General features: G+C 46.5%; 1 protein-coding gene across 7 annotated transcripts in view; it reads right to left on the bottom strand.

Moving 5' to 3' along the window:
* Positions 1-2,206: 2,206 nt before the first annotated feature.
* The window catches only part of abca1b (ATP-binding cassette, sub-family A (ABC1), member 1B), a 59,834-nt gene continuing 38,047 nt past the window's right edge, over positions 2,207-23,993 (bottom strand). For 2 of the 7 annotated variants that reach the window (XM_040120186.1, XM_040120190.1), the window contains 32 exons: positions 23,760-23,982; positions 23,375-23,596; positions 23,083-23,287; positions 22,488-22,598; positions 22,200-22,374; positions 21,789-21,920; positions 21,357-21,634; positions 21,045-21,265; positions 20,663-20,738; positions 20,332-20,582; positions 19,469-19,520; positions 19,229-19,354; positions 18,610-18,758; positions 18,400-18,524; positions 18,202-18,300; positions 17,918-18,107; positions 17,659-17,753; positions 17,539-17,571; positions 17,343-17,448; positions 16,810-16,884; positions 16,008-16,177; positions 14,867-15,044; positions 14,661-14,776; positions 14,223-14,367; positions 14,026-14,149; positions 13,338-13,467; positions 12,944-13,070; positions 12,292-12,354; positions 12,070-12,176; positions 10,419-10,560; positions 10,148-10,282; positions 8,966-9,961 (listed from right to left, as the gene is read on the bottom strand). In XM_040120186.1, the coding sequence (XP_039976120.1) occupies positions 9,896-9,961; positions 10,148-10,282; positions 10,419-10,560; positions 12,070-12,176; positions 12,292-12,354; positions 12,944-13,070; positions 13,338-13,467; positions 14,026-14,149; positions 14,223-14,367; positions 14,661-14,776; positions 14,867-15,044; positions 16,008-16,177; positions 16,810-16,884; positions 17,343-17,448; positions 17,539-17,571; positions 17,659-17,753; positions 17,918-18,107; positions 18,202-18,300; positions 18,400-18,524; positions 18,610-18,758; positions 19,229-19,354; positions 19,469-19,520; positions 20,332-20,582; positions 20,663-20,738; positions 21,045-21,265; positions 21,357-21,634; positions 21,789-21,920; positions 22,200-22,374; positions 22,488-22,598; positions 23,083-23,287; positions 23,375-23,596; positions 23,760-23,982 (4,447 nt within the window). In that variant the 3' untranslated portion in view covers positions 8,966-9,895. Of the gene's footprint in view, positions 3,353-5,204; positions 5,449-6,168; positions 6,529-7,219; positions 7,304-7,445; positions 7,472-8,965; positions 9,962-10,147; positions 10,283-10,418; positions 10,561-12,069; positions 12,177-12,291; positions 12,355-12,943; positions 13,071-13,337; positions 13,468-14,025; positions 14,150-14,222; positions 14,368-14,660; positions 14,777-14,866; positions 15,045-16,007; positions 16,178-16,809; positions 16,885-17,342; positions 17,449-17,538; positions 17,572-17,658; positions 17,754-17,917; positions 18,108-18,201; positions 18,301-18,399; positions 18,525-18,609; positions 18,759-19,228; positions 19,355-19,468; positions 19,521-20,331; positions 20,583-20,662; positions 20,739-21,044; positions 21,266-21,356; positions 21,635-21,788; positions 21,921-22,199; positions 22,375-22,487; positions 22,599-23,082; positions 23,288-23,374; positions 23,597-23,759; positions 23,983-23,993 lie in introns of those variants that run through there. The other 5 variants (XM_040120191.1, XR_005706603.1, XM_040120189.1 and 2 more) reach the window with 5 other exon arrangements.

Here is a 23,993-nt window from a genome sequence, read left to right as displayed (position 1 = left end):
AAAAAAGAGAACTTTATCAGGGAATTTACAACCATACATGTAAGGAATTTAGCGATGCCATGGAAGTCGGACTCCACTTGGAACAATCTCACACACACACTCTCAGAAATGAACACAGCATGTTTCTAAACATTTCTCAGCTCTATTTAAACTATATGGACACTTTTCAGGTTTCATGTAAATAAACAATCACTAAATAGCGGTTAGTGGCCTATAAATAACTGAATTTTATCTATATTATGAGATGCTCATGTTTAAAGTTGACTGTCAACTCATAAGCAAGGCCACACCCTTGACCTGGTTTTTACTCTTGGCCTGACTATAAACTCCCTCTCATTGATCGACCTTACCTCCGATCATAAATGTTTTCTATTTGACTCCTGCATCCAGAAAACTTCTCCAATTCAGAAGAGACCAGTATATTCCTGCATTTTTAATAACCAGTCTGCTTCAAGGTCTTCACCTATTTTCTCTGATTTATATAACAGCCCTATTCAAGTTCCAACATTAACGATCCGTTCGATAATTTCAGTAACCTGCCATCTTGATATCTTACCCCCTAAATTCTTCACACAGGTCCCACCTGTCATTTGCCCTGCAGTGCTCACTATCATAAACATGTCCCTCACCTCTGGTTATGTCCCCAATCAATTGACGACAGCTATTGTCCAGCCCCTTCTAAACAGACCCGGCCTGGATCCATCCATTTTGAAGAATTTTATACCCATCTTAAAATGTCCTTTCATTTCCAAAACACTGGAAAAACTTGACACTGAGTAGCTTCTTCAAGTTGTCGAAGGGAATTACATCTTCGATAAATTTTAGTGAACCTGCTTTGATATGAGCCACCAATGACATCTTTGTGCAGGCTGATAGGGGGGAACACTCCACCTTGGTCTTACTCGAGGCAAGTGCTGCCTTTGATATCAAAATTCCCTCCGTCGTCATTAATTGACTAAATACATGCGTTGGTATCTCAGGGGAAGCTCTAGAGTGTTTTTTGTCATATTTGTCAGGTAGACGTTTTCAGTGTCTGTGGGTAACAATGTGTCCTCATCTGCTCCGCTGTTATATGGGTTGCCCCAGGGCTCAGTCCTCGGTCCTATTCTTTTGTCTTTGTGTAGGTTTCCTCTGGGTCAGATAATAAGTCGCATTGGGTGTTTATCCTATCATCGTTAGGCGGACGACACTCTGCTATATGTTTCAGAAAACGAGATGATTTGAGCAGGCTAGACACTCTCCACAACTTTTTAGCCGCGATAAAAGACCGGATGTATCTCAGCTTCTTATCATTGGCCCTGAAAATACTTCAAATGGCATTTTTCAGCATATTGGCCCACTTGCCTTCTATGTCAAAACTAACGCTAGGAATCGTGGTGTGACGTTCGACTTTAAATTGAGATTCCAACACCATGTCAACAAATTGGTTCAATCCTGGGGGTTTTTTTCAAGTCAGGAAAATTGAAAAAAACACAACCCTCTTATTTGCCTCTGACTTATAACGTATCATTCGTGCCTTCATTTTTCCCTCCTTGACTACTGCAATGCCCTTTTCACCCACCCTAGTCAAGCTGCCCCACCACATCTTCAGCTTGTACAAAATGCAGCAGCTATGCTATTTACTAAGACTGGCCATAGATCGCACATCACTCTTACTTTAGCCCAACTGGATTGGCTGCCAGTGAAATTCAGGATTGATATTCAGAGTCATTTAATCACTTATAAGGCCCTACACGGTTTAGCTCCTGCCGAGCGGTGGCCTAGCGTAATCCAACCAAAACCCGTTGGCCATACCGCATACCACACTAAAAACAAAAGGCTGCACTTCTGCTGCCCTGGAACCCAGACTTTGGAAAAATCTCCCCCTTCCCATTATATCAGCTGAGTCAGATGACTGTTTTAAACAACATCTAAAACCCCACTTTTTTAGGATGGCCTCGTTACAACTTTCGATAACTGCTCTGGGCGGGGACTGTAAGCTTTCTGCCTTCATATGCGTTATATCTGTATGTATCTGTATTTTTGAATGCGATGTCGATGGTAAGCACTTTGTAACCTGTCTTAAAAAAGGTGCTATGTAGACAAAGTTTTATCTCAAAGCATCAAAAAAAACTTCAGTATCGACTCAGACTGACCAAAAAGAAATTTGTGAATGGTCACAGTTCAGAAACTGTTGTGTGTTTGTGTGAATTAAAGCTGAGATTAAAGACACAGTAGAGACAATAGATTTGTTTCATTTTAATGTGAGTTGTTCAGGGTCAGTAACAGTTCTTCTTCCCATCAGCCTTTTTGTCACATTAAAAAAAACGTTTTCCTGTCGATGATCACGGAATAAAAACAGGTTTTATCATCGATTTCAGTGCAAAGACAAACTGATATTTTTAACACAAAGTGCTGAAGCCGCTTCGCCCCGATCAGCTGATTCAGTGTCGCCGCGTGGGCCAGAACCACGTCCAGCTTCAACGGCAGCTCAGACACAAAACGAAACACGGAGGAGAATCAATGATCAATCGGTGATCGAACAGCTGTTTACTGTTCAATACTGTAGCGTGCTGTGAGGAGCTGATGAGGTATTTTACTGTTTCCCACCCAGACTAACAAATCTGCTCCTTTTATCATCTTTTGTTAGAAAAACTATAAAATCAATCAACTCTTTCTCTTCTTTGTATTGAGCACTCTGATTGGCTGTTAAACACTACAGGAAACAGTAATGCCACTTGGACTCTGCCAGAATAAAACAACAAATTACACTTTTCTGTTTCAGCTACACATATAAATAACACTGACACAGTAAAAACGGAATCAAACAGGCTTTTAAAAATGTGATTTTTGCAGTCGAGCCCTCGGCCATTTGAAATGATTTGGATTCTTCATCGTTAGTTCAGAATAACAAAGACCCTGACGAGTTCATTACAGGCACCGCTTCAATCACACAAAGAAGAAACATCTCAGCCCCAACGAGGAGCCGCAGGAACTTATTCAAGTTTGTTAACACTCAGTCTGGTCGGCAGCTGGCGAGAGGCTCAGCGCCTCCACAGGGAATCATTTGCATTGACTGGCATGAGGCAGCAGGTAACTCCGCCCACTACGAATCAGTATGACATCACAAAAGGCGAGGGGGGACGTGCTCTCTCCTGCAGGGCTGAATCCGAGCCGGAGCTACGGCCTCCCGATGTCACGCGGTCACATGATCGCAGGGTCACATGACGCTCTCTCTCAGTCTGTCCCCCCCCTCGGCGGCTCCCGGGCACGGGCTCAGCGTTGGAATGTTGATGGAGACGTCTTTCCGCCTCACCGAGTTGTCTTTGGAGTGATAGTCGTCGCTCTGGTCCTTCGCAAAGTTCACAAACACCTGAAACAACAAACAGGATCAGTCCGGGTTTCTACAGACCGCATTTCCCATCAGCCCCGTTACCTCGCTGTACTTCTCAGTCAGAGCTGAGAGTCCAGACCAGCAGCAGTCGGCATGTTTCATTCAGTCACTGCTCCCCTTAGCGCAGGCTTTCCTCTCCCTGCTACGCTGAGGACACGCAGACATACAGTCTACACTGTGCTCCACCTCTACTACGTCCATCTTCGATTGCCTCCAGGATTTGAAATGCTGGACGGCTAAAATCTGTCTTCAGCTGAATGACAACCGGACAGACGTGACTGTTTCGGTCCCCCCCCTACACCACAGGGACTGTAGCCACCCACTTAGGGCAACTGACATCGAACCTTCGGGCCCGTGCCAGGAATCTTGGTTTCATCTCTGAAACCTGAAACAGCTCAACTCTGCGGCGAGAGGCTGTGCTAGCGGACACGAAGACTCTTCCCACTGCATTCATCCCCTCAGGGCTGGATTATTGCAACCGACGGAACCTGGGTATTGGCCAATCCCCTTTGTCTCACCTGCAGCTGGTGCAGCGAGACGCCTAACTGGTACCAGAAAGAGAGACAGCATTACACCACTGCTAGCATCCCGAAGCCGTATAGGGGAAAGCACCCCTGTACATTTCAGAACTTCTCTACCTCCCGGCGTCTGAGATCCTCAGATCAACTGTCTTTAACTGTTCCATGATCGAGGCTAGCAGGTACGGGAAGGCGTGCCTTTGCGGCGGCAGCTCCAAAGCTTCGGAACAGCCTCCGTCCCCCCTGCACTGACACTTTTAAGACAAAACTCAAGACCTACGTGTTTTCAGTGGCCTCATTCTGTTTCACATTTATGAGCATTTTTATTATTGCCTTGTATTTTATCAATGCCATTAATTGTTATTCATCCTTTTTCTATTTGAACATTGGAAACAGATGTTGATTTACTTGCTATCGTTGAGCCTGTAACTAAAATGTGTACAGCACCTCGGTCAACTCCAGTTGTTTGAAATGTACTATATGAATAAAGTTGATTTGATTTACTTTCATTATTGATTAATCTCTAGATGAATCCACTCACTGTTCAAACAGTCCAAAACCTTAATATATTCAAGTCATACATGACAAAGAAAAACAAAATGTCAGATTTGAGAACCGGAACCAGCGAATGTTTGTCATTTCTTCAAGAAAAAAGTCTGAAACGATTAATCGATTATCAAAATAGATTTTTTCGATCGACTAATCAACAAAGGAAAATAAAACTAGAAAGTTAAAGAAAAGCTAATGTATCTTAAAATGTGTTGAATTCTTGTACTAGCGCCTCCCATGCGATGAAGTGAAAAACGTATCTTCCAGTTTGAATCACTCAGGACGATAACGAATTACGTTCTTCTTAGTGTAGTAACCCTCCTTAAATTCAGTCTTAGTTTCCATTATTGACTCCTGATATTTCCTGATAATGTGCTCCACTGTTTTATCTTCTATTTTAATTCATGTTTAATTCTTACTGTAAAAAAACAGACAGAGATTTCAGTTTTTATCCCAAAAACTCAGCTGGTATTTGGCTACATTTAAGCCCCAAGTACTGTCTGCAGGTGCCTTTCAGGCTTCATACAGCGACAACAAGCTTCAGCAATAAAGTAGAGGAGCTTGTTTGTAACCTGAGCAGCAAAAGTCTGCAGTCGTTGCGCCGCTGGCTGCTGCTCATCTCAGTAATCTCTTTGCTGTGAGGTCAGATTAGCAGCGTTTCTCTCCAGCACTTGTTTAAACACACTCGAGGTAAAGTTACAGAATAACGATGATACAAAATGTGAGTGTGTACCTGGTCAGGTGTGTGTGTTGTCTATCGTTACCTGGTCCAGTGTGGTCTGAGTGACGGAGTAGTCTTCGATCCTCAGTGTCTCCTTGTTTTTGGCCAGGATGGAGAAGATGTGAGCGAGGGAAGTGAGGGATGACGGCAGCTGGTACTGCAGCATGTTCCTGTGTTTCTCCTTCAGCGTGCTGCCGCTCAGCTCGCTCTCAATGAACTTCATGACAGGCAGGAGGTCGGGGTCGGGCCCCGCCACCCGCAGGATGATGGTGTAGCCGTCACCAAACCTGGGAGACAAAATCAGCATTTCTAACAACCTGCTGTTTACAGTGATTTCACATGTATGAAAAGTCCCAGTTCAGCAAGTTTCGGTTTAAAGTTGAAATAATTAACCTAAACAAACAGATGTGGTTCCCTAAATTCAGGCCTGATAATTTGTACCTTTACATGACTTAGAGTCTCTCTGTGTAGAAGGATACTGATTTTCTCCAATAGACACCGGGGCCTTTATTGATCTCGAGTGCAGAAGGTACCGGACCTTTATTTCTAATTCTCTCGGTTGGATCAGTATCTTTGGTCAGATCTTAGTGCCAAGCCTCATTTCGATTTGCTCCCATTTGCCTATTAAAGTTACTGCATTACACTGTTAATACAAACGAAACACTTCCTGTAACCATTTCAGATTAAAAACCATCTAGTGTTCCAGTGGACAATGACTTTTATTTTTGAAACACTCGCAGGCAAACCATACGAAACAACAGCTGGACGCGATTAAAGGACGACAAAGCAAAGAATTGATGAATCAAATGCACCATAGTGTCAGTTTGTAAACAGAGTGTTGAAAATATCATGATCGTATTGTTGAATTTATTAAATCACAGCATGATGCTGAACTGCTGTGCACATTGTATGACAGACAACAGGAGTTTATCCACCTTGTTTTTTCCCCCAGCCTGTATTTGTTCGTGCCCCCCCCCCCCCCCACTTTTAATCGACTACCAGCTTTTATTTGAGGAAATAAGGTATCTGACATTGTGGCCCCCCTTGGATTGGAAGGTACTGTCGATTTATTTAAGCATATTTGAAATAAATCAATAAATCCAACCTGATCATTCATGCCGTACATTTTTGTGTTCAAGTAAAAGCACATGAACAAAACGGGGTTTTGAGCTGACTTGACTTCCTGAGACAGACGCACATTTTATTTTGACATGGCTGTGAAGGTCCCACTGTGCGTCCCTGTCTTGTGTGCGTATGTAGTGAGTCAGTGTTACCTGTTCTTCAGGTGTTGGACGCTGCCGAGACATCTGAACCTGCCATTCACCATGATGGCCATCCTGGTACACAGAGCCTCACACTCCTCCATACTGAAACACACACACACACACAGTTAATACACACTGAGACATGTTGTGTCTTCAGCAAGCGCACAACATGGAACAAACACACTGACTGTATCTTTAATCAATGACCACTAACAGAGGAGACAGAGTAAGGACACTGAAGACACCAACAGAGAAACTCTAACAAAGGACACAACATGGAGGACACTTACTGAGAAACAGTACACAAAAGAAAAAGAACAAACTGTCTCAGAGGAACACAAAGAACAAACCCTTCCAGGGAGACAAATTAAGCACAGTAACTGAGGACGCTCAGTGAGAACACTAAGTGACCACACTAACTGGGACACAAACAAGACAAAGTGAGGACACTCACTAAGGACACTAAGTGAGCACCACCAAATAAGGAAACAAATTACATAAGTACACTAAATAAGGATATGAAATAAGGACACTATCTAGGGACACAAAAATCACAACCTTAACTGAGGACACTAAGGACCAAAATGAGGACCCAAAGTAACAGAGCACATTCTCTAAGGACACAGCCATCTTCCATGTCTGTCCTACCTGTGTGAGGTGAAGTAGGGAAGCTAACTGAAGTCACAAAGGCAGGACTCACGGTAGGCACACTGACTACCTGAGGACACTGACTGGGGACAGAACTAACACTGAGGTCACATGTCCTCACCTCACACGGGTAAGTGTCCCTTACCTGTGTGAGGTGAGGACGACGGAGCGTCCCTCCTTGATGACGCTGTGGATGCAGTTCCAGAGGGCGAGCCGCTCTGGGGTCCAGCTCCCGCCTGCCCCTGGGAGGACAGGACAGGAGGAGGTTGGAGGTTGGCCCACAGGTGGAGCAGGAAGCACAGGGTGAGACACGATCGAGCCTCCCTCCTGATGCGCGCTGTGGATGCAGTTCAGCCCGGCCCGGCGAGAGCTGGGGGTCCATGCTGGGTGGTGGGCCCTGTAACAAGGAGGGGACAGCAGGAGGTTGTTGGCCCACAGGTGGAGCAGGAAGCACAGGGTGAAGGTGAGGAGGAGAGGGAGGAGCATCGTCTGAACTCTGCCTCCACCTGACCAGCTCTTCTTCTCTGTTTTTAATATAAACCTCCCTCAGCCTCTCTTCTCTCTCCAGAGCAGCAGCAGCTTTTTCTCCTGCTTCCCTTACACAAACCGCCCCCCCACCTCCCCCCCCCCCTCCCCCTGCCAGGCTGCGCTGTTCTCCTCCAGCACCTCCCAGCAGCAGCTCCTTTTAATCCTGCTTCTGCCTCCCCAACCTCCACCCCCCTCCCCCCCTCCAAATCTCTGATTAGCTGAGGGTGGTCTGGTGCTGTTGCGTAATTCTGCTGCGGTCTGGACCGGGGCTGGTTTCGGCCTGCTACCCCAGGGCGGGCTGGTGGAAATAACAGGTGGGTAACCGGGCGGTAGGCGGCCCAGAGGTTGGAGAAGCGGACCAGTAGCTCAAAGGTATATGGACAGTCTGTCCATCCGTCTGTATATTATTATATCTGACATCATTAGATGATTGATGCTGAAGCATCAGGGTGTAGCAGCATGTTGCTGCTGTAGCTGCTGGAGGTGGAGCTGGTTTGACCTACTTTATACACTGTTTAATACACAGGGGCACCGGATAAACCCGAGGGGTCGTCAGATGAAGAAGAAACACAATTTCTGGACTTGTTCTCTGATCTCTGATTTTTGCTGAGACATTGATCATCTAACATTTGTTGAAATGAAACCATGTGAGGAGTTCAGAGGGAAAAATCCCTGTTTGGTGGAGCTGTTACCATCTCATAGACACCTGAAATGTGACCCGACCATACGCTGCTGTTCGTAAAACGTCAGAAGCCAAAACGGTTGGAAACCACCGGTTTAATCGTCGACACTGTTGTGTTTTAAAAGCTCGTTACATGATCCATTGTGTCCACTCTTCATCTTAAAAGTAACTAGTAACTAAAGCTGCTAGCTAAAGGTAGTGGAGTAGAAAGTACTATATTATATATATATACTATATATAAGTCATTCTAATAAGTAATAATTAAATAATTTTTAATAATTTAACAATAAGTATAAAGCATCTCCTCTCTGAGATCACTGTTTTAAGCCAAATAAACAAAACCTGAAGTTAAACTAACATTTAGAAAACTCCTTTGTTGCTGGTGTTGAGTGTGTGATTCTTCACGAGCAGCGGGACCGTGTCCCGTGTGTGTGTGCAGTCTGAGCCATCGGAGTTCGGAGTTGTCATAGCAACAACCCCCCGACAGACAGTCCGTAGCCTCTTTAAACAGAGATCCCACTCTGTTGCCCTTAAGAAGGCTCCTCACGGTGCCGGCTGAACCAAAGAAGTCGGCGCAACGCCGCCACAGTGTGTGATTTCAGGCAGCGGTCCGGAATCAGACGCGTGGCGCGTAACACAGCGGCGTCGGCGTCTGTCACGCCGTGCCGGCTCTCCCTCTCACACCGACGTCGACTCTTTTATACACAGTGACGTCAGGTCGCCTGTTTTTTTAGCGTGCGATTGTCCCTACAGATTACCTGATGGACACTCCTAGTTAGTGCGCATGAAATTTACGTTACGAAATCTTGAAATATTCAGTTTTTGCTCATGCTAAAAGTGGCTGATACAGTATACCGATCACCGTAAGGGCTTCGTTTGGAATTTGACGAGGATGACATTGATGTGAGTGCACTACACTGTAACCTGTTTAAACCTGTTTAAAACCCGGCGTACTAGAATTCCATTTATTTCAAACTGTCCCAAAACCATTAAGTACCATTGCTTCTCTTCACTTATGAGTCCTCGTCCTAAAAGGGGCGCGTTTAGCAGAAGACTACGTGGCAGAGAATCTTTGCTGTGACTGCCAACTAATGAATGGCTTTTACCATCCATTGTGCTAAATTCGGTTGTACGGAGGCCAAACAATTGCAATAATTCCAATTGAAGGATAACCGATCGATCTTGTAATCTCAACGCTGCTTTCACCTCCAACACGACGCCGGACTGTGAGAGAATTCAGCTCCGTGACTACCTCCGCCACTCGGCCCCCACCTGAATACAACGATTAGAGGGGGTGGACTGTCGGCCGCCCACCCAATCAGAAGTCAGAAACTGTTCTGGTATTTTCCGTGCTCTCTTCCATTGGCTGAAAAAAAATAAATAAAGAAATAAAATAAAACATAAAAAATAAGTAAATAAAAAATCCATGACTTTTGATCAGGTGGGCAAAGACGCACATTGGGGTGTGTTGAGCCCGGCCCGGCCCATAGCCGCCGCCGGCCTGGGCTCTGGAGCTTTAACTCATTATCAGGGTCCATCTTACCTTTGTTTCTGAGGCTTTCAGCCACATGTTGTGGTCCTCTTCAGCGGACGGAGCTGCTGATCGTAACTTTAATGCGATAACGTGATGACCACTAAACCATCTCCATGACAACTGATGAAGACCATGAGAAGTAGCTGAAAGCGCCAAAACTGTAAGTTGGACTTTGAGAGTCAAGACTGAACCTTTAAACTAAACAGAAATGTAAAATCTTGTTTCTATTCCACTGCTCCACCAACGTGAATCATAAACCAGAAGAAGAGGATTTCTACATGTGAACGTCCACACAGATCAGATCAGAGAAGAAGAAGAAGATGTGTTACCAGGAAGACGACAGGTGGAGCTCCGATCAGAGCCATGGCTGTGGACAGTTTCCTCATGTTTCCTCCGCTGTAACTTCCTGCTGCTTTATCAGAGTACTTCACCAGACCCAGCTTCCTGATCCCCCACTCTGCCACCTGTCAATCAAACACCGTCGACATCAGCATCATCAGCACGACCGCCGCCAACGCCCTCCACTGTGCGGCGTGTAGTATCAGGTGTGCGGTATAAAGCGCATACTGTAAGGCAGGTTTTGTGTATTCTCAGACTCACGTCACAGACTTCCTTCTCGGGGACTCCTCTGAGGATGGCGTACAGCTCCAGATGCTCCCTTCCCGTCAGCAGCTCGTTGATGGCGTCAAACTGAGGACAGTAACCCATGTTCTGATGGACCTCATCGATCTCCCTCAGGATACTACAGACAGACGCAGGCGTACGTCAGTACGGGGAGGACAGATCCGAAACTTTAAATAAAGCTTCCCCTCCAGCTTCAACCTGAAGTATCATCTACACTCAAAGCCTTTTGGGTAAGGTCCTCTGACTCCTTCACTTCCCTCCGGGCTGATTTGTGAGAGAGTCAACAGACATCACGTGTCTGAAGTGGAGGGAATAAAGTCACTGGAAAACATGGGCGGTGTCAGGAGGTAACCCACTGAAAACCTCAAGGGTCCAATATCACGGGGGGTTTTAAAATGAAGCTCACGATTTTCTATTTATCTGCTACCGCGGACATAAAGTGACACCAGTTATTGTCCTAGAAAAACATTTATATATTCTCGCTTTGCAGTTGTTTCTCCGCTGCATGTTTGAAAGGTCTTAGTTGTGTCCTTTGACTCCAGTAAACATAAGTCAGTCCTTCTGCAAAGTCCACGTCCCTGTCCACAGAAAAATATAAAGTCCTTGAACAGTCAAATAAGTAAAAAAAAATTAATTTAAAAAAAGATGGGAGTGAGCTCGGACTGCACTATTAGTTGGGGATCATTTAAGAAAATGTCCTCACATTTATTAACCTGTTTTAAAATGTTTAGTAACTATTTTTAGGAGAGCGAGGAACTGAAGGACCTGCAGGGTCCCAAAGCCGCAGGTCGAGAACCTCATTCAGCTGTGAATTTTAATTCCTGACGATTAAAAGATGAAGCAACACTTCACTGTGTTTTTCTTCTAATTCTGCTAACTGAAGATCTCAGCAACAATTAATGAGCTTAACAAGAAACAAGTGAACTCATGGACCCGTACGTGTGCTCTATTCAATAAAACGATCACAGGTGAAAACAGAGAAATAACGAGACAGTAGCAACAGAAGTGCTGCAGAGCTGAAACATCTCATCACGCGGCTCCACCCGAGGAGAAAACAATAAGTTTGCGATGAAAATGAAGCAATAAGAACCAACCTCAGCTTGAACATCGGGAAAACGCCGACAGTGACAAAACATGTAACAGTGAAATCTGTGTCAGTTCAAAATCCCGACACATCTCTTCTGATAAATCTTGATAACACAAACATAAAGTCGAGCTAAAACTGTACACGAACCTTATTTTCCAATTCTCCCTGTGTTTTGTGCTAATTTAGTATTAGTCAAAATGTGGGTTCATATCACTTTTCCTGTTAAACATGATCACGTTTGGTTTGTGATTTACGTCCAAATGATGTGAAATGAATTTTCCTCCGAGCGTTTTCAGTGGATTTCAGTGTTAATCCTCTATGCCGGATAAATCTGCTGGTCTGTTTTCAGCTGCAGGAACCAGGTCAATCCCCGAGTCCAACAACACAAAAACAACAACACAGAAACCGGTGATCAGGTTCACTTCAGGTCCTCGGCTCAGCTGCTCTCAAACAACCTGAAGAAAAGTTTGAATCTTAATAAAACCTTCAGAGAAGCTGATCTGAGGTCAGGAAATAACCTGCTTTGACCTTTGACCTCACCTCTTCCCAGCCAGGAAGGCCTCTCCGCTGGTCACCACCGTGTCTCCTGTCAGCATCTTAAACGTCGTCGTCTTTCCGGCTCCGTTCACACCGAGAAGGCCGAAACACTGACACACACACACACACACAGTTCCTGTTTCTTATCCATCGTTACATTTTATCTGAAATGTTCATTTCAAAAATATCTCCAGGACGTCGGTGGGTCGGTGTGATCAGTCTCACCTCTCCAGGAGGAATCCCGACACACAGTCGATCCACGGCCGGTTTCTGCTTCCTCTTGAAGACCTACAGGACGCGTTTCACTCAGTTAAGACCGGTTCACTCATTTTTCACACGTGTGAAGTCAAACTCTCACTGTCCTCACCATCGCCACACACACTGTAGTTTATCTCGACTCAGTCCCACACACACACTGTCCTGATGCCACAAATGCTCACTACAGCACCAAATGTGGATTAATGCACCACTGAAAATAGTCCCCGACAAAGTCAAGGTTTCCTCCTGTTTGTCTGATAAAAAAAAACTACAGTGAGCAGCTCTGTTACTGAGTCTTTTTTAAAATTAAACTAAATACCTGTGATTTACATCTTCAGTAGAAGCAGTGGTAAATATTTTAATTCCATCTACCTGAATGCAATCGGCTGATTTAGCAATCAACCTAACGACCCCTGTCAATCTTGTCTTTGCTGACCTCCACCGGTTTAACTTCTCACCTGGCTGCAGCGATGTACAGGTGTACTCCGGTATACCGTGACATCGGTGACGGCTTCGCTTGGCGCCTGTGACCACAGCCGAGCGAATGCCGGCTGCTGACACTTTTACCCAGAATGCACAGCGAAACACGGATTTTCTGGTGCCGGGTTAGATCGTGTACCTTGGTGAGCTGTCGGAGCTCCAGGATGTCTCCGTGTCCGAGGCCGTGGACGATCCTCTGTCTCTCTCGGGCCACGTCCTCGTCCTCCTCTCCCAGCGCTCCCAGTTTGGTGAGTTTACTGACCGACCTGCAGAGAGACACGCGAACACAGACTGACTCGTCCATACAGATCTCAGGGTGAGGAGCACTGTTTGTCCTTTCCACTGCAGGATATTAGGAAACCCTCCGGTTTTCATTCACAGTCCATCTTAATGCTGACACTTATTTCCGTTTTTTCTGCTGCCCCCAGGTGGACAAAGAGACACGTCACAGCGGCTCAGCAGTTCAGATTTGAACAGATAGATAATAACGTTTGTGTGTTTCTCTGTGTGTGTGTGTGTGTGCGCATTTATACCTGGGTTTGATGCAGAATCTGTACTGGATGAGGACAGTGATGATGAAGAACACCACTCCCTCCACAGCCATGGCGAACAGGTTTTTCCCGACCATGTCCCACTCCAGAGGAGAGCGGAACTTGTTCTCACCTGAAACACAGCAACGTTCACACAACCATGACACAACTACCTGTCGATGACTAATGGTTAAATAAAAGGAGTTCACATCTGCAGGAACCTGGGACTGTTAGCTTGTGTGTGTTCACATAGTTCGACTACGTACTGAAACAGAGACCCAGCTGTCGGAGCTACATTCCAGCCTCAAAATGCTGTTATTATGGGTAAATGCTACATTAACCTTCAGCTGCAGGTTTCGAAAACCACTGCCTAATGGAAAATGCAGCTCTGGAAGCTACACGTCCGACGTCTGAACACAGGACAACGTCACACAGTCCTCTCCAAAAATCACAACACACTTCATCTCCTCTGTCACTTTGTTCTACAGTTTCTCCTCTGCCACAGATTAAAGTGTCTAAACTAAATTTTTGATGCAATGAATTATGCACTGTACAGGTTAGGTTCATCTCCAGGCAGGATAAACACAGTGACGTTTCCTGGGTAAAATCACAGGAAAGTAAATCAGCGTTGAAGAAGTTCACAAAGTTTTTTAGGGCCAACTCTGTGTACGTTCGTCTGTTTCTGTGTTACCGAATCTCTCGAGGGCGTCGGCCATCGCCTGGTTCTTCACCATGTCGATGAGTCCTCGACCGAGACAGAAGTGAGGGAAGATGAGGAGGACGTTCTTCAGGATGTCGTTGATTCCTCCGATCTCCTGCATACAACAGAAAGTTAGACCAAAGCCTGGGTTTGTTTTAAAGCTGCAGTCTGCTTCCGCGTGGACTCACGTTGTTTCCGAACAGCTCCATGACGAAGGTGGAGATGCTGCCGTTGATGCCGATGAGGATGTTGACGCTGGTAAGGACGACGTACGCCGTGCTGGGGATCTTAAAGAAGAAGGAGGCCGGGTACATGAGCGGTGTGATTGACCAGCTGAAGGAGGGAAACAAAATGTTTCTGTCAGAACACGTGTTGCGTGTGTGGTTGTGTGTGTGGGGGGTCTAATTAGACTGATAATAATAACTGTAGCAGGATCATGGGGGGAGTAGGCGGTTTGCAATCGCAGATCCAGACTCTGCAGCTCTAGAGGCAGAAATATCTGTACACAGTGTGCGCAGCATTGTGGAGTTAAACTATGCGTAGTGTGGTACAACAATAGTATAGTACAGTAACATATATATAATCCATCTGTCTGGTAGGTTGGTGTCCTGCTGTGTAGCTCTGACCCGTAGAGCAGCAGCAGCAGGGCGAGGACCGGCAGGTTGGTGGAGGAGACGTAGGCTTTTTGTTGGAAACAGACGAAGATGAGGATGACCAGCGTCGCCGGTACGATGTAGTTACACTGTGGAGAGACACACACGCACATCAAGACCGAACACGCTCTATGATATACACACGCTGTCTGAGAGGGTTCACTTGTTTCGCGCCTCACCATGTCCCACATGAAGTTGGCCATCCAGTAGAGCAGCGGCTGCACTCCGCTGATGAACTGCATGTGTTTGGCCTTACTGACCCTCTCCTGGATGAGGAAGACCACGAAGCTCGCCGGGACGAAGGACATGGCAAAGATCACACAGATGGACACCAGGACGTCCACAGAGGTCGTCACCCTGGAGACGAGGACCAGGAGGAGGTGTTAGATACCGTATGTGAATGGTTAAAAATTTTTCAAAATAAAGGACTCTAGTGACAGTGAGTATGTAGACACCTGATAGTCTATCAGTGTGTGTGTGTTATCCAGGTGTGTGTGTGTGTGTGTGTGTGTGTGTGTGTGTGTGTGTGTGTTGTCAAGGTGTGTCTGCGTGTGTTGTCCAGGTGTGTGTCGTCCAGGTGTGTGTGTGTGTGTGTGTGTGTGTGTGTGTGTGTGTGTGTGTGTGCGTGTTGTCCAGGTGCGTGTGTGTGTGTGCGTGTTGTCCAGGTGCGTGTGTGTGTGTGTGTGTGTTGTCCAGGTGTGTGTTGTCCAGGTCTGTGTGTGTGTGTGTTCATGTGCGCGTGTTGTCCAAGTGCGTGTGCGCGTGTTGTCCAGGTGTGTGTTGTCCAAGTGCGTGTGCGTGTTGTCCAGGTGTGTGTTGTCCAGGTCTGTGTGTGTGTGTGTGTGTGTGTGTGTGTGTGTGTGTGCGTGTTGTCCAAGTGCGTCTGCGTGTGTTGTCCAGGTGTGTGTTGTCCAGGTGTGTGTGTGTGTGTGTTCATGTGCGCGTGTTGTCCAAGTGCGTGTGCGTGTTGTCCAGGTGTGTGTTGTCCAGGTGTGTGTGTGTGTGTGTGTTCATGTGCGCGTGTTGTCCAAGTGCGTGTGCGTGTTGTCCAGGTGTGTGTGCGTGTGTGTGTGTGTGTGTCCAGGTGTGTGTGCGTGTGTGTGTGTGTGTGTGTTCATGTGCGCGTGTTGTCCAAGTGCGTGTGCGTGTTGTCCAGGTGTGTGTTGTCCAAGTGCGTGTGCGTGTTGTCCAGGTGTGTGTTGTCCAGGTCTGTGTGTGTGTGTGTGTGTGTGTGTGTTCATGTGCGCGTGTTGTCCAAGTGCGTGTTGTCCAAGTGCGTGTGTGTGTGTTGTCCAGGTGTGTGTGTGTGTGTGTACTCACAGGGCGACCTGGGACAGCTGCTCCTTGGTCAGGTTCAGAGGATGGTTGAAGGCGCTGATGCCGTAGCTGCCGGGGTCCTTCCCCTCGGGCAGGTTGGCTCTCAGGATGCCGTTGTTCATCACGTTGATGAAAGCTCCGATACTGTGCCAGCCTTTATTGTTGAACCAGATCTGACAGGAGTTCAACATTTAATCATCATTTAGTCATTTTTCTAAGTTGGATTAGTAAAGTTCCACTTCCCTCAAAATCCCGTCTGACATATCTGGTTCGATTCCTCATGATCTGATCAACGATCTGAACTCTCATGTAAACACTCTGATGATTATTTTTGCTTTTGAAAACAAAACACCAACTTGAGATATTTATCTGAATATAAATTTTAATGTTATTCCAGGAGTCAGCAGGAGTCGTTTTTTAGAATTAGATCATGTATTTACCTCTGGGTAATCAACCACAGGGGAAGAAAAGATCAGTCTAAACCTTTACTCTCCATATGCGTTTAACGCTCTCAAATTTGACATTTTTTCACGTTTAGCTGACATGAAAAAAACTGTACTCTGACCCAATGACTCGGGGTTACACTTCTAATTGATTGACACCGTCTATGTTCTCCTTATAATGAGAAGCCAAATAGGGAGTTCTCTCCAGAAAGATTCACAGTATCAGGAAATCACCTGGGAATTACAGATACATAAAACCACTACTTCTACAAAATACAAGTAATGTCTCATCACACAGATGCTCTTCACCTGTGCCTTACCTATTCTATTTGCAATAAAAGTGGAAGCAGCTGTTTTCTCACCTTGACGTTGTTTTTTGTGTCCAAACCGTTGATGAAACCTGACAGACTGTCCAGGAATCGATCTGCAGCAGCTCCCTGCAGGAAAAACCAAAGCTCGTTTAAACAATAACGTTTCCAATGGAGGCTTGTCTGACGCAGGTTGGTGGGAAAAGTCCCCCTCAGTGTCTCAGTCATGGACCTTCGTTAGACTTTTGAAATTTTACATTCCTGTGCGATTCATTCTTCTCTATGGTTGAGAAGATTATTTCCAGTTTGGAGAAGAAACTTGGACTTGTTCTTGTTCTAAAAATCACCTATTTCACGCTGCCTCTTCTGTCTTTTCCATTACATCCGACTCGTTATTTGACCGGTTGCAGCTGTGACTCAGAAATAAAGATGAACGTCTGTGACTGAAACGTCTTTTCAATAAACCTGGTTCTGACCGAGTCTTTGGTTTTTAGAATTCACTCTCAGAGATCTAAAGGACATGAATCCAGCTCAGATAAATAAAACATTTGCCCCAGAAGCTTCAGATCAGCGTCTCTCAAACTGACCTTCTGTAACTCAAAGATCTTTCTGACTCGTTCGATGGCGTCATCGATCTCATTGGCCGGTGGGAGGACCTGAGTGCTCCTGGCGCCCAATGAGAAGCCTCCATACCTGCAGAGAGAAAAACCTGATTCAAAATCTGAAAAACTGGAAAGAACAACTGACTGAGCTTATGATTTCAAACTAAAATCAGACACTGACCTGAATTCATTCACCCAGACTTTGTTCTTCAAACTGTGGAAACAAACATTCGGACAGAAACGTTGAGTTCATGTTTTTCCAGGTGTGTTTTTAATCAGGTGAGTCCTCTGAGTGTCTCACCTCTTGCCGATGATCTGAGCGTAGGTTTTCACCAGGTAGTCGGAGATGTTTCTTCCCGTCAGGTTCTGCAGCGTGTCAGTGGCGCTCAGCTTCATCTGAACAACAAGAGTCACAGTCAAAACATCACAATGATCCATTTTACACCTACATGAAAAGTCTCTTCACCGGTGGATTCTGTTGTGTCTGAAGAACAGTTCCTTGCACCCCGAATTCTTTCTAACTCTGAGTTCATGTCCCACTCTGGCTCAGGTGGTCTGACCTCAGGTGGGGGCAGACCTCCGGCTCCAGCAGGACAGTCTGGCAGCATCTTCTTCCTGCCGTCACAGCTGCAGAAACAGGCCGGAGACGGATCCTCCATGGTCCAGTTTCTGGAGTTGAACAGCTGCTGGACGCTTTCAGGGACGTCAGGAGTGTGCCAGTCCTCATCACCCATGGTGCAGGGAGCCTCCCTGAGGACAAGGAGGAGGAGGACAGAGAGCGTTAAGACATGGAGATTAAAGATCTGCTTCGATATCGGACTAAGGACATCTCTAAGTGTTTTACGGGATGGGATGTCCGTCCATGCAGCGAGTCCCGAAGCCCGGAGCGTCCAGCATAGCGTTTAATAACTTCTGCATGTTGGCGTCTCCGGGAGCGTCATCGCTGAAAGGAGACAGAAACAGAGGTGGACAGTCAGACTACAATAAATATATTAGAAATATACTGTATGCATTGACTTTGACAGTGTGGGACAGTCTTTACCTGATGAAGGTGACCTGGTCCTCGTACATCCAGGGCTGCAGCTCCAGACTTGGATACTTTCCAAACGGGGGGACGATGAGACTGAAGACCAGAGCGATGCAGACGAACACAGCGGGAAGAACAATCTGAAAAACAAATACGTTAGAAAGGGGACAAACCTGCAGGAAATCCCAGAAATGTTAGCAGGACCAGACGGGGATCTCAGCGTACCTGAGCGAAGAAGCCCTTCCTGGAGCGCCGGGCGTACAGAAATCGTTTCCACATCAGAGCCACAAACTGCTGCTTCTTCAGACTCCAACCTTTCACCTGATACGTCCCTTTACCATCGGTGCAGTTCAACCAGTCCGTCTCCTTGCACTCTGAGAGGACAGGACACAGGTCACACGATTAAACCCATGATACGCTATAAAATCGTAAGTAAGTGTTTGATTCTCCTGTTAAAACCCTGAAAATCAACAACATAAACATGTAAACCAGACTTGATTGACCGTGTTACCTGCAGAAAACTTTGTGGACAATGACCTTTACAGTGGTTCTCAACCTTTTTTGCTTGACAACAGAAAGTTTGCTCAGTCTCTGGGGTGTGACTATTTAAAAACATTTTAACTTTATAGATCAATTTTACAGTCAGAAAAAATCCTTTACTTGACAAGAACAAACTGCAGGAGTAGAGGAGCATGCGTGCGGCACAAATCGGTTTCCCTGCTCTGTCAATCGTCTCACGACTCCCACATTGTTTTTGTTTGTCTAGGAGGCTGCAGGAGCTGAAGTGTGCTAGTATGTGTGTCAGCGTGTCTTAGCATGTTTACGTGTGTGTATTACTGTGTACCGGGGTCTCCGTCGGAGTCATTGCAGTCGTTGTCGTCGTCCTCTGTCAAAGGTCTCAGGCAGCTCTGATGGTCTCCTCCGCCGAAGGCGTGAGTCCTCCTCCATCTCCGAACAGGAAGTGTACCGTCTGAACACACGCCGTAAAATCCACAGATGAAGTGAAGAGCGATGCGCTGACTGGATTTCAGCGTTAGAAACTCTTATTTTGAAATGACAGATAAGGTCAGAGGTCTCTCCTCACCTGAGGGCACTTCAGTGTCGACTCCATTATCTTCAGCCACTTTCAGGAAAATCTACAAAAACAAAAAACAGGAAACATTATTAGATTTAATTTGTGTAAATTCATTTTACCTCCTCGGCATATTCTTGACTTGAACTCTTGTTTTGAAAGGTGCCACACAAATAAAGTTATTACTGTTACTGCGGGTGGGGGTCACTAACCTTTACTAGCTAAATAGCAATTTCAGGCCAGAAAAAAAAAAAAAAATCTGTCTTGAGCCGCAAAAAAAAATTTGAGCTTTTTAAAAGCAGGTACCAGAGGCTGTTAGTCTAAATGATCCTGTCACCCTCACCCACAGGTCTAAATGAACACTTATTCACAGGTTTTACCACAAGGTGGCTGCGGTAGATCTATTTATGATTATTTAATGAACAATTTTTTCTCGTATTCCCCGTCTGTGAACGGCTTTCCAGGCCTTCCTATCTCCTGAGCTGCCACGAATCTAGCAGCAGTCGTGGAGTATGGCGATTTGATCCGCTCTGCTTTCCGCAGCAGTTCTCAAACCGCTCTCTTTCTTTTGTCCCAAGCCGGATACTTTTCAGAAAAAGCAGCGAGCTTGTTCTGGAAATGTCTTTCAAGATTACATTTTTGAAGTTTCAGAAAAATCTTTTCAGATCGTGCCAGCTGTGATTTAGCTCAGTCAAACTGAAGATTAGTGAGGAAACGTCTAAACACTTGTGATGAAAAAAATGTAGTATTTTCAAAAATCACTACTTTCTCTACTGTAGATGGATTTAGAAATAAAAGCTGAGTCTTAGATCAACACGAACATTACTTCTCTTCTTCTCAGACTGAATCCCAGCATGATTAAAAACATGTCCCACCTCCTCTAGCGTGGTGTCGGACACTCCGTAGCTAGAGATGCCGAGGTCGGGCAGCTTCCCATCCAGGTCTTTGAAGAGCTCCACAAAGGCTCCGTCTTTGGCGGCACTGTACGGCAGGACGTAGGTCAGCTCGTGTCCCAGGTCCTCCACCAGGCGGGCGGCGGGGACGTGACGCAGGATCAGACTCGAGACCAGAGACACGTCCGGGTGGATGAAGGGGATTTCACAGATGGAAGCTGCGGGGCCATTCTCTAGGGACGGTGACAGGGGTACAGTTTAGATCCACCCGAAGGTGAACGAATCAAACGCTCCGCAGGAAAAGAGAGCTCACCGATGGTAGCGGCCTCACTTTCATGTTCGCTGCCGAGTCCTGCATCACTGCTGCTGACGGAGGCGCACTCCTCCTCCTGAAACACGCAGAGCAAAATACTGACACTACAGTTCACAAAATACTACAATAGTGCATTAGAATACTACACTGAGAGTGAAATACTGCACTAGAATAGCACGCAGTTGGATCACTGACTGAGAAAGGATCACAAACTAACTAAGACCTTGGCTCTTGTCATTTTACATTTTCTTCACGACAGGCATCACGGCCTGACGGACCAGACAGTCGGTCTGGAGACTCGGTCTGGTTTTTATAGTAAAGAGTTTCTTCTCTCAGTGTCCCTACAGGGACTATAACTGTAGACAGTGTGAGTGGCTGAGACCTTCTTGGTGAAGGACACAGTGCTGGACGAGTTCCTGCAGGAAGCGAGTGATGGTTCTGGTTCTTTCTTCACCAGCGTCAGGTAATAACCCGTCCCCAGCTGGTTCTTCAGGTACAGAGACGAGCCCACGCAGCACAGCTTCCCGTGGGAGATGATGGCGATCCGGTCGCCCAGTATGTCCGCCTCGTCCATGTGGTGAGTGGACAGGATGATGGTCCGACCTGACGGGAGACAGGAGGTTCAAATTAAGTCCAGCTGGAGAACAAAAAGCAAAAAGCAGCTGATTAAAACCGACCAATCGGAGACTCTCACCCTGGCGGTAATTCAGCAGCAGATCCCAGATCCCTCTGCGGGCGTACGGGTCGACACCTGCCGTGGGCTCGTCGAGGATCACGACCTTTGATCCCCCGACAAAGGCCAGAGCCACAGACAGTTTCCTCTGCATGCCCCCGGACAGAGTACTGGTCCTGGAGGTGCGTTTATGTGGCAGCCCGGTGTCCTGCAGGATCTGCTCAATCTCACCTTTCACCTGCTGCTCCGACAGGCCCTTGAGCCGGGCATAGAACCAGATGTGCTCCTCCACCGTCAGCCTGCAGGGAGAGCCAAGACATGAGCACGGTCACACGATAAACCGCATGAAGATGTTTACAATGGAAATCTTCTAAAACGGAAAGAAGGTGACATTTCCACCTGGAGTGTGGATAAACACAGAGTGAACGAAGACCGTCATGGCGAAGGACTCACATGCTGAAGAGGACATTGTGTTGCGGACAGACTCCCAGACTCTGTCTGATGGCACTCAGCTCCGTCCGGATGTCTCTGCCCAGGATGTAGGCAGTACCAGAGGTGGGAGGGAACAGACCAGTCAGGATGGACCTGCACGGTTGAGACATGAGGAGATCATTTAGATACAACAGACTGGATCTGTGTCTGTGCCTCTACTTTACCTGTACAGGGACCCGTTTCTTAACTCATACCTATAGTGCTCTCAGCCTGCTGATGTACCTGTGTCTGCCCGTATCAGTACTCGTGTCTGTACTTGCATCTGTGCTGTCTGATCTTGTTTTTATTCGCATGGTGGTGGTTTCTACAGCTCTGTAATGTTTGTACCTGTGTCTGTATGTGTGTCAGTACAGGTTGTTATCCTCGACTCACATTGTGGTGGTTTTTCCGGCTCCATTGTGTCCCAGGAAGGAGGTGATTTGTCCCTCGTAGAAGCCGAGTGTCAGTCCGTCCACCGCCAGTTTCTTACCGTGACGGTAAACCTTCACCAGGTTCTCGATGTAGACGCCAGGCTCCAGGTGAGCAGGCTCCTCCTCCATACACACTGCTGGGAAAAAAATGTGTTTTTTCATGTCTGTGTTTGGATTTTTTCCTTATTGTTTCCGAGTGCAGCTCTGTAGCCACATTATGGTCACTCATGCTGTGTTACAGCAGTCTCACCTCCCGGGTTTCCTTTCCGGCTCAGAGGGACTTTGGACTTTCCGTCCTTTTCTCCGAACCAGTAGGACTTGGTGAAGGGGAAATACCAGGGCCGAGGGATCCCGTACTGACCTGAGGAGACACAGTAAATAAACGTAATAAAATTCAGACTAGTGTCCGGCGCTTCTCTGTATAGATTTAATGACTTTTCAAAAGGAAAAGTAGCCAAAGCAGAGACACTTGATGCTTTTGTATCTTTGCTTTAGCTTCAAATCAAAAACCAGCGACACATACGTCTACCGTGGCCTGCTGGTCAGCATCTGAACTATTTAACCAACTAATAAAGCTGAGGAAAATGTAACAAAAAAAGACTCAGACTTTATTGTCGTCATCATAAGGGACTTGATGAACAAACAGACAAACAGTTAAAATAAAATTACTGTGCATCATTTACTGTCTTTACTTAACCCCAAGTTTTACCATCAAATCTGTTCTGTAAGTTTTTCAGTGCAACTCAGGTCTCAAGTCTCACCGCATGTTAAACTGTCGCATAAGTGCAGATGTGGATAGCAGCCTGTTTTTCTATGTTGAAGTTAAACATGATGTCGGTTCTCACCTGGAAACACGGCCTCGATGTACCAGGTGAGGACTCCGTACAGGAGGGAGTCGAAGTACATGATGATGATGGCGCTGCGGAGGCTGAAGTCGTCCTCCTCCAGAGGACTCGACACCAGGTTCTTCCACTGGATACCCACTCCCTGCTCCTCAAACAGAGCGAAGTACTCACAGCCAAACCCAAACGCCACTGGAGACAGGAGGCTCTGCGGGGGAGGAGGTCATGTGACGCACTCCGTCCGATCACAACACAGAATCGTAACCAAAACCTTACTAAAGCTCGACACACTCACAGCAAAGACTTTAGCTCCGAAGCCAATGTAGTCCTGCCAGGCAACGCAGAGCACGTACGGCAGGTAGAGGGTGAAGTAGATGATGCCTCCACAGGCGGCCGCCAGGTTGGCCCGGGCGAACGCCGTGCTGATGAGGAAACACTGCATGATGGTCACCACGGCAAAGGATCCCAGGAAGAGGAAGACCACACCAGGGTCGCTGTAGGGCAGTAGGTTCCCCTTCTGTACCAGACACACCGGAGTCAGTCACAGATTATCACAGTAACTATTTTCAACTATCAAGTGATGAAGGCATTTTTCAAAAGGACCTGACTATATGTTCTCTATTTGTCATGGATTTAGTTTCATGACGTCTTGACACGTTTTGAGTGTTCCTGGTCATCACCTTGAGCAGCAGCACCAACAGTCCAGCGCTGATCAGCAGAGGAATCAGGCTGCTGATGAACCAGCTGAACCACAGGATGCCGTTGTCCAGTCCCATAATCCTCATGGTCTCCTTGAGTCTGGCCTCTTTCTCGTACACCACACTCTTCAGGATGATCGCCACCGAGTACATCCAGGCCAGAGTCATGAAGAGAGGCATGGAGCGGCTCATCACCCGCAGGAAACTGAGACAGAG

Source organism: Xiphias gladius, chromosome 23, assembly GCF_016859285.1.
Source record: "Xiphias gladius isolate SHS-SW01 ecotype Sanya breed wild chromosome 23, ASM1685928v1, whole genome shotgun sequence".
Taxonomy (NCBI): domain Eukaryota; kingdom Metazoa; phylum Chordata; class Actinopteri; order Istiophoriformes; family Xiphiidae; genus Xiphias; species Xiphias gladius.
Note: the sequence above shows the minus strand (reverse complement) of the source record. Positions and strands in the feature narration are given on the sequence as shown.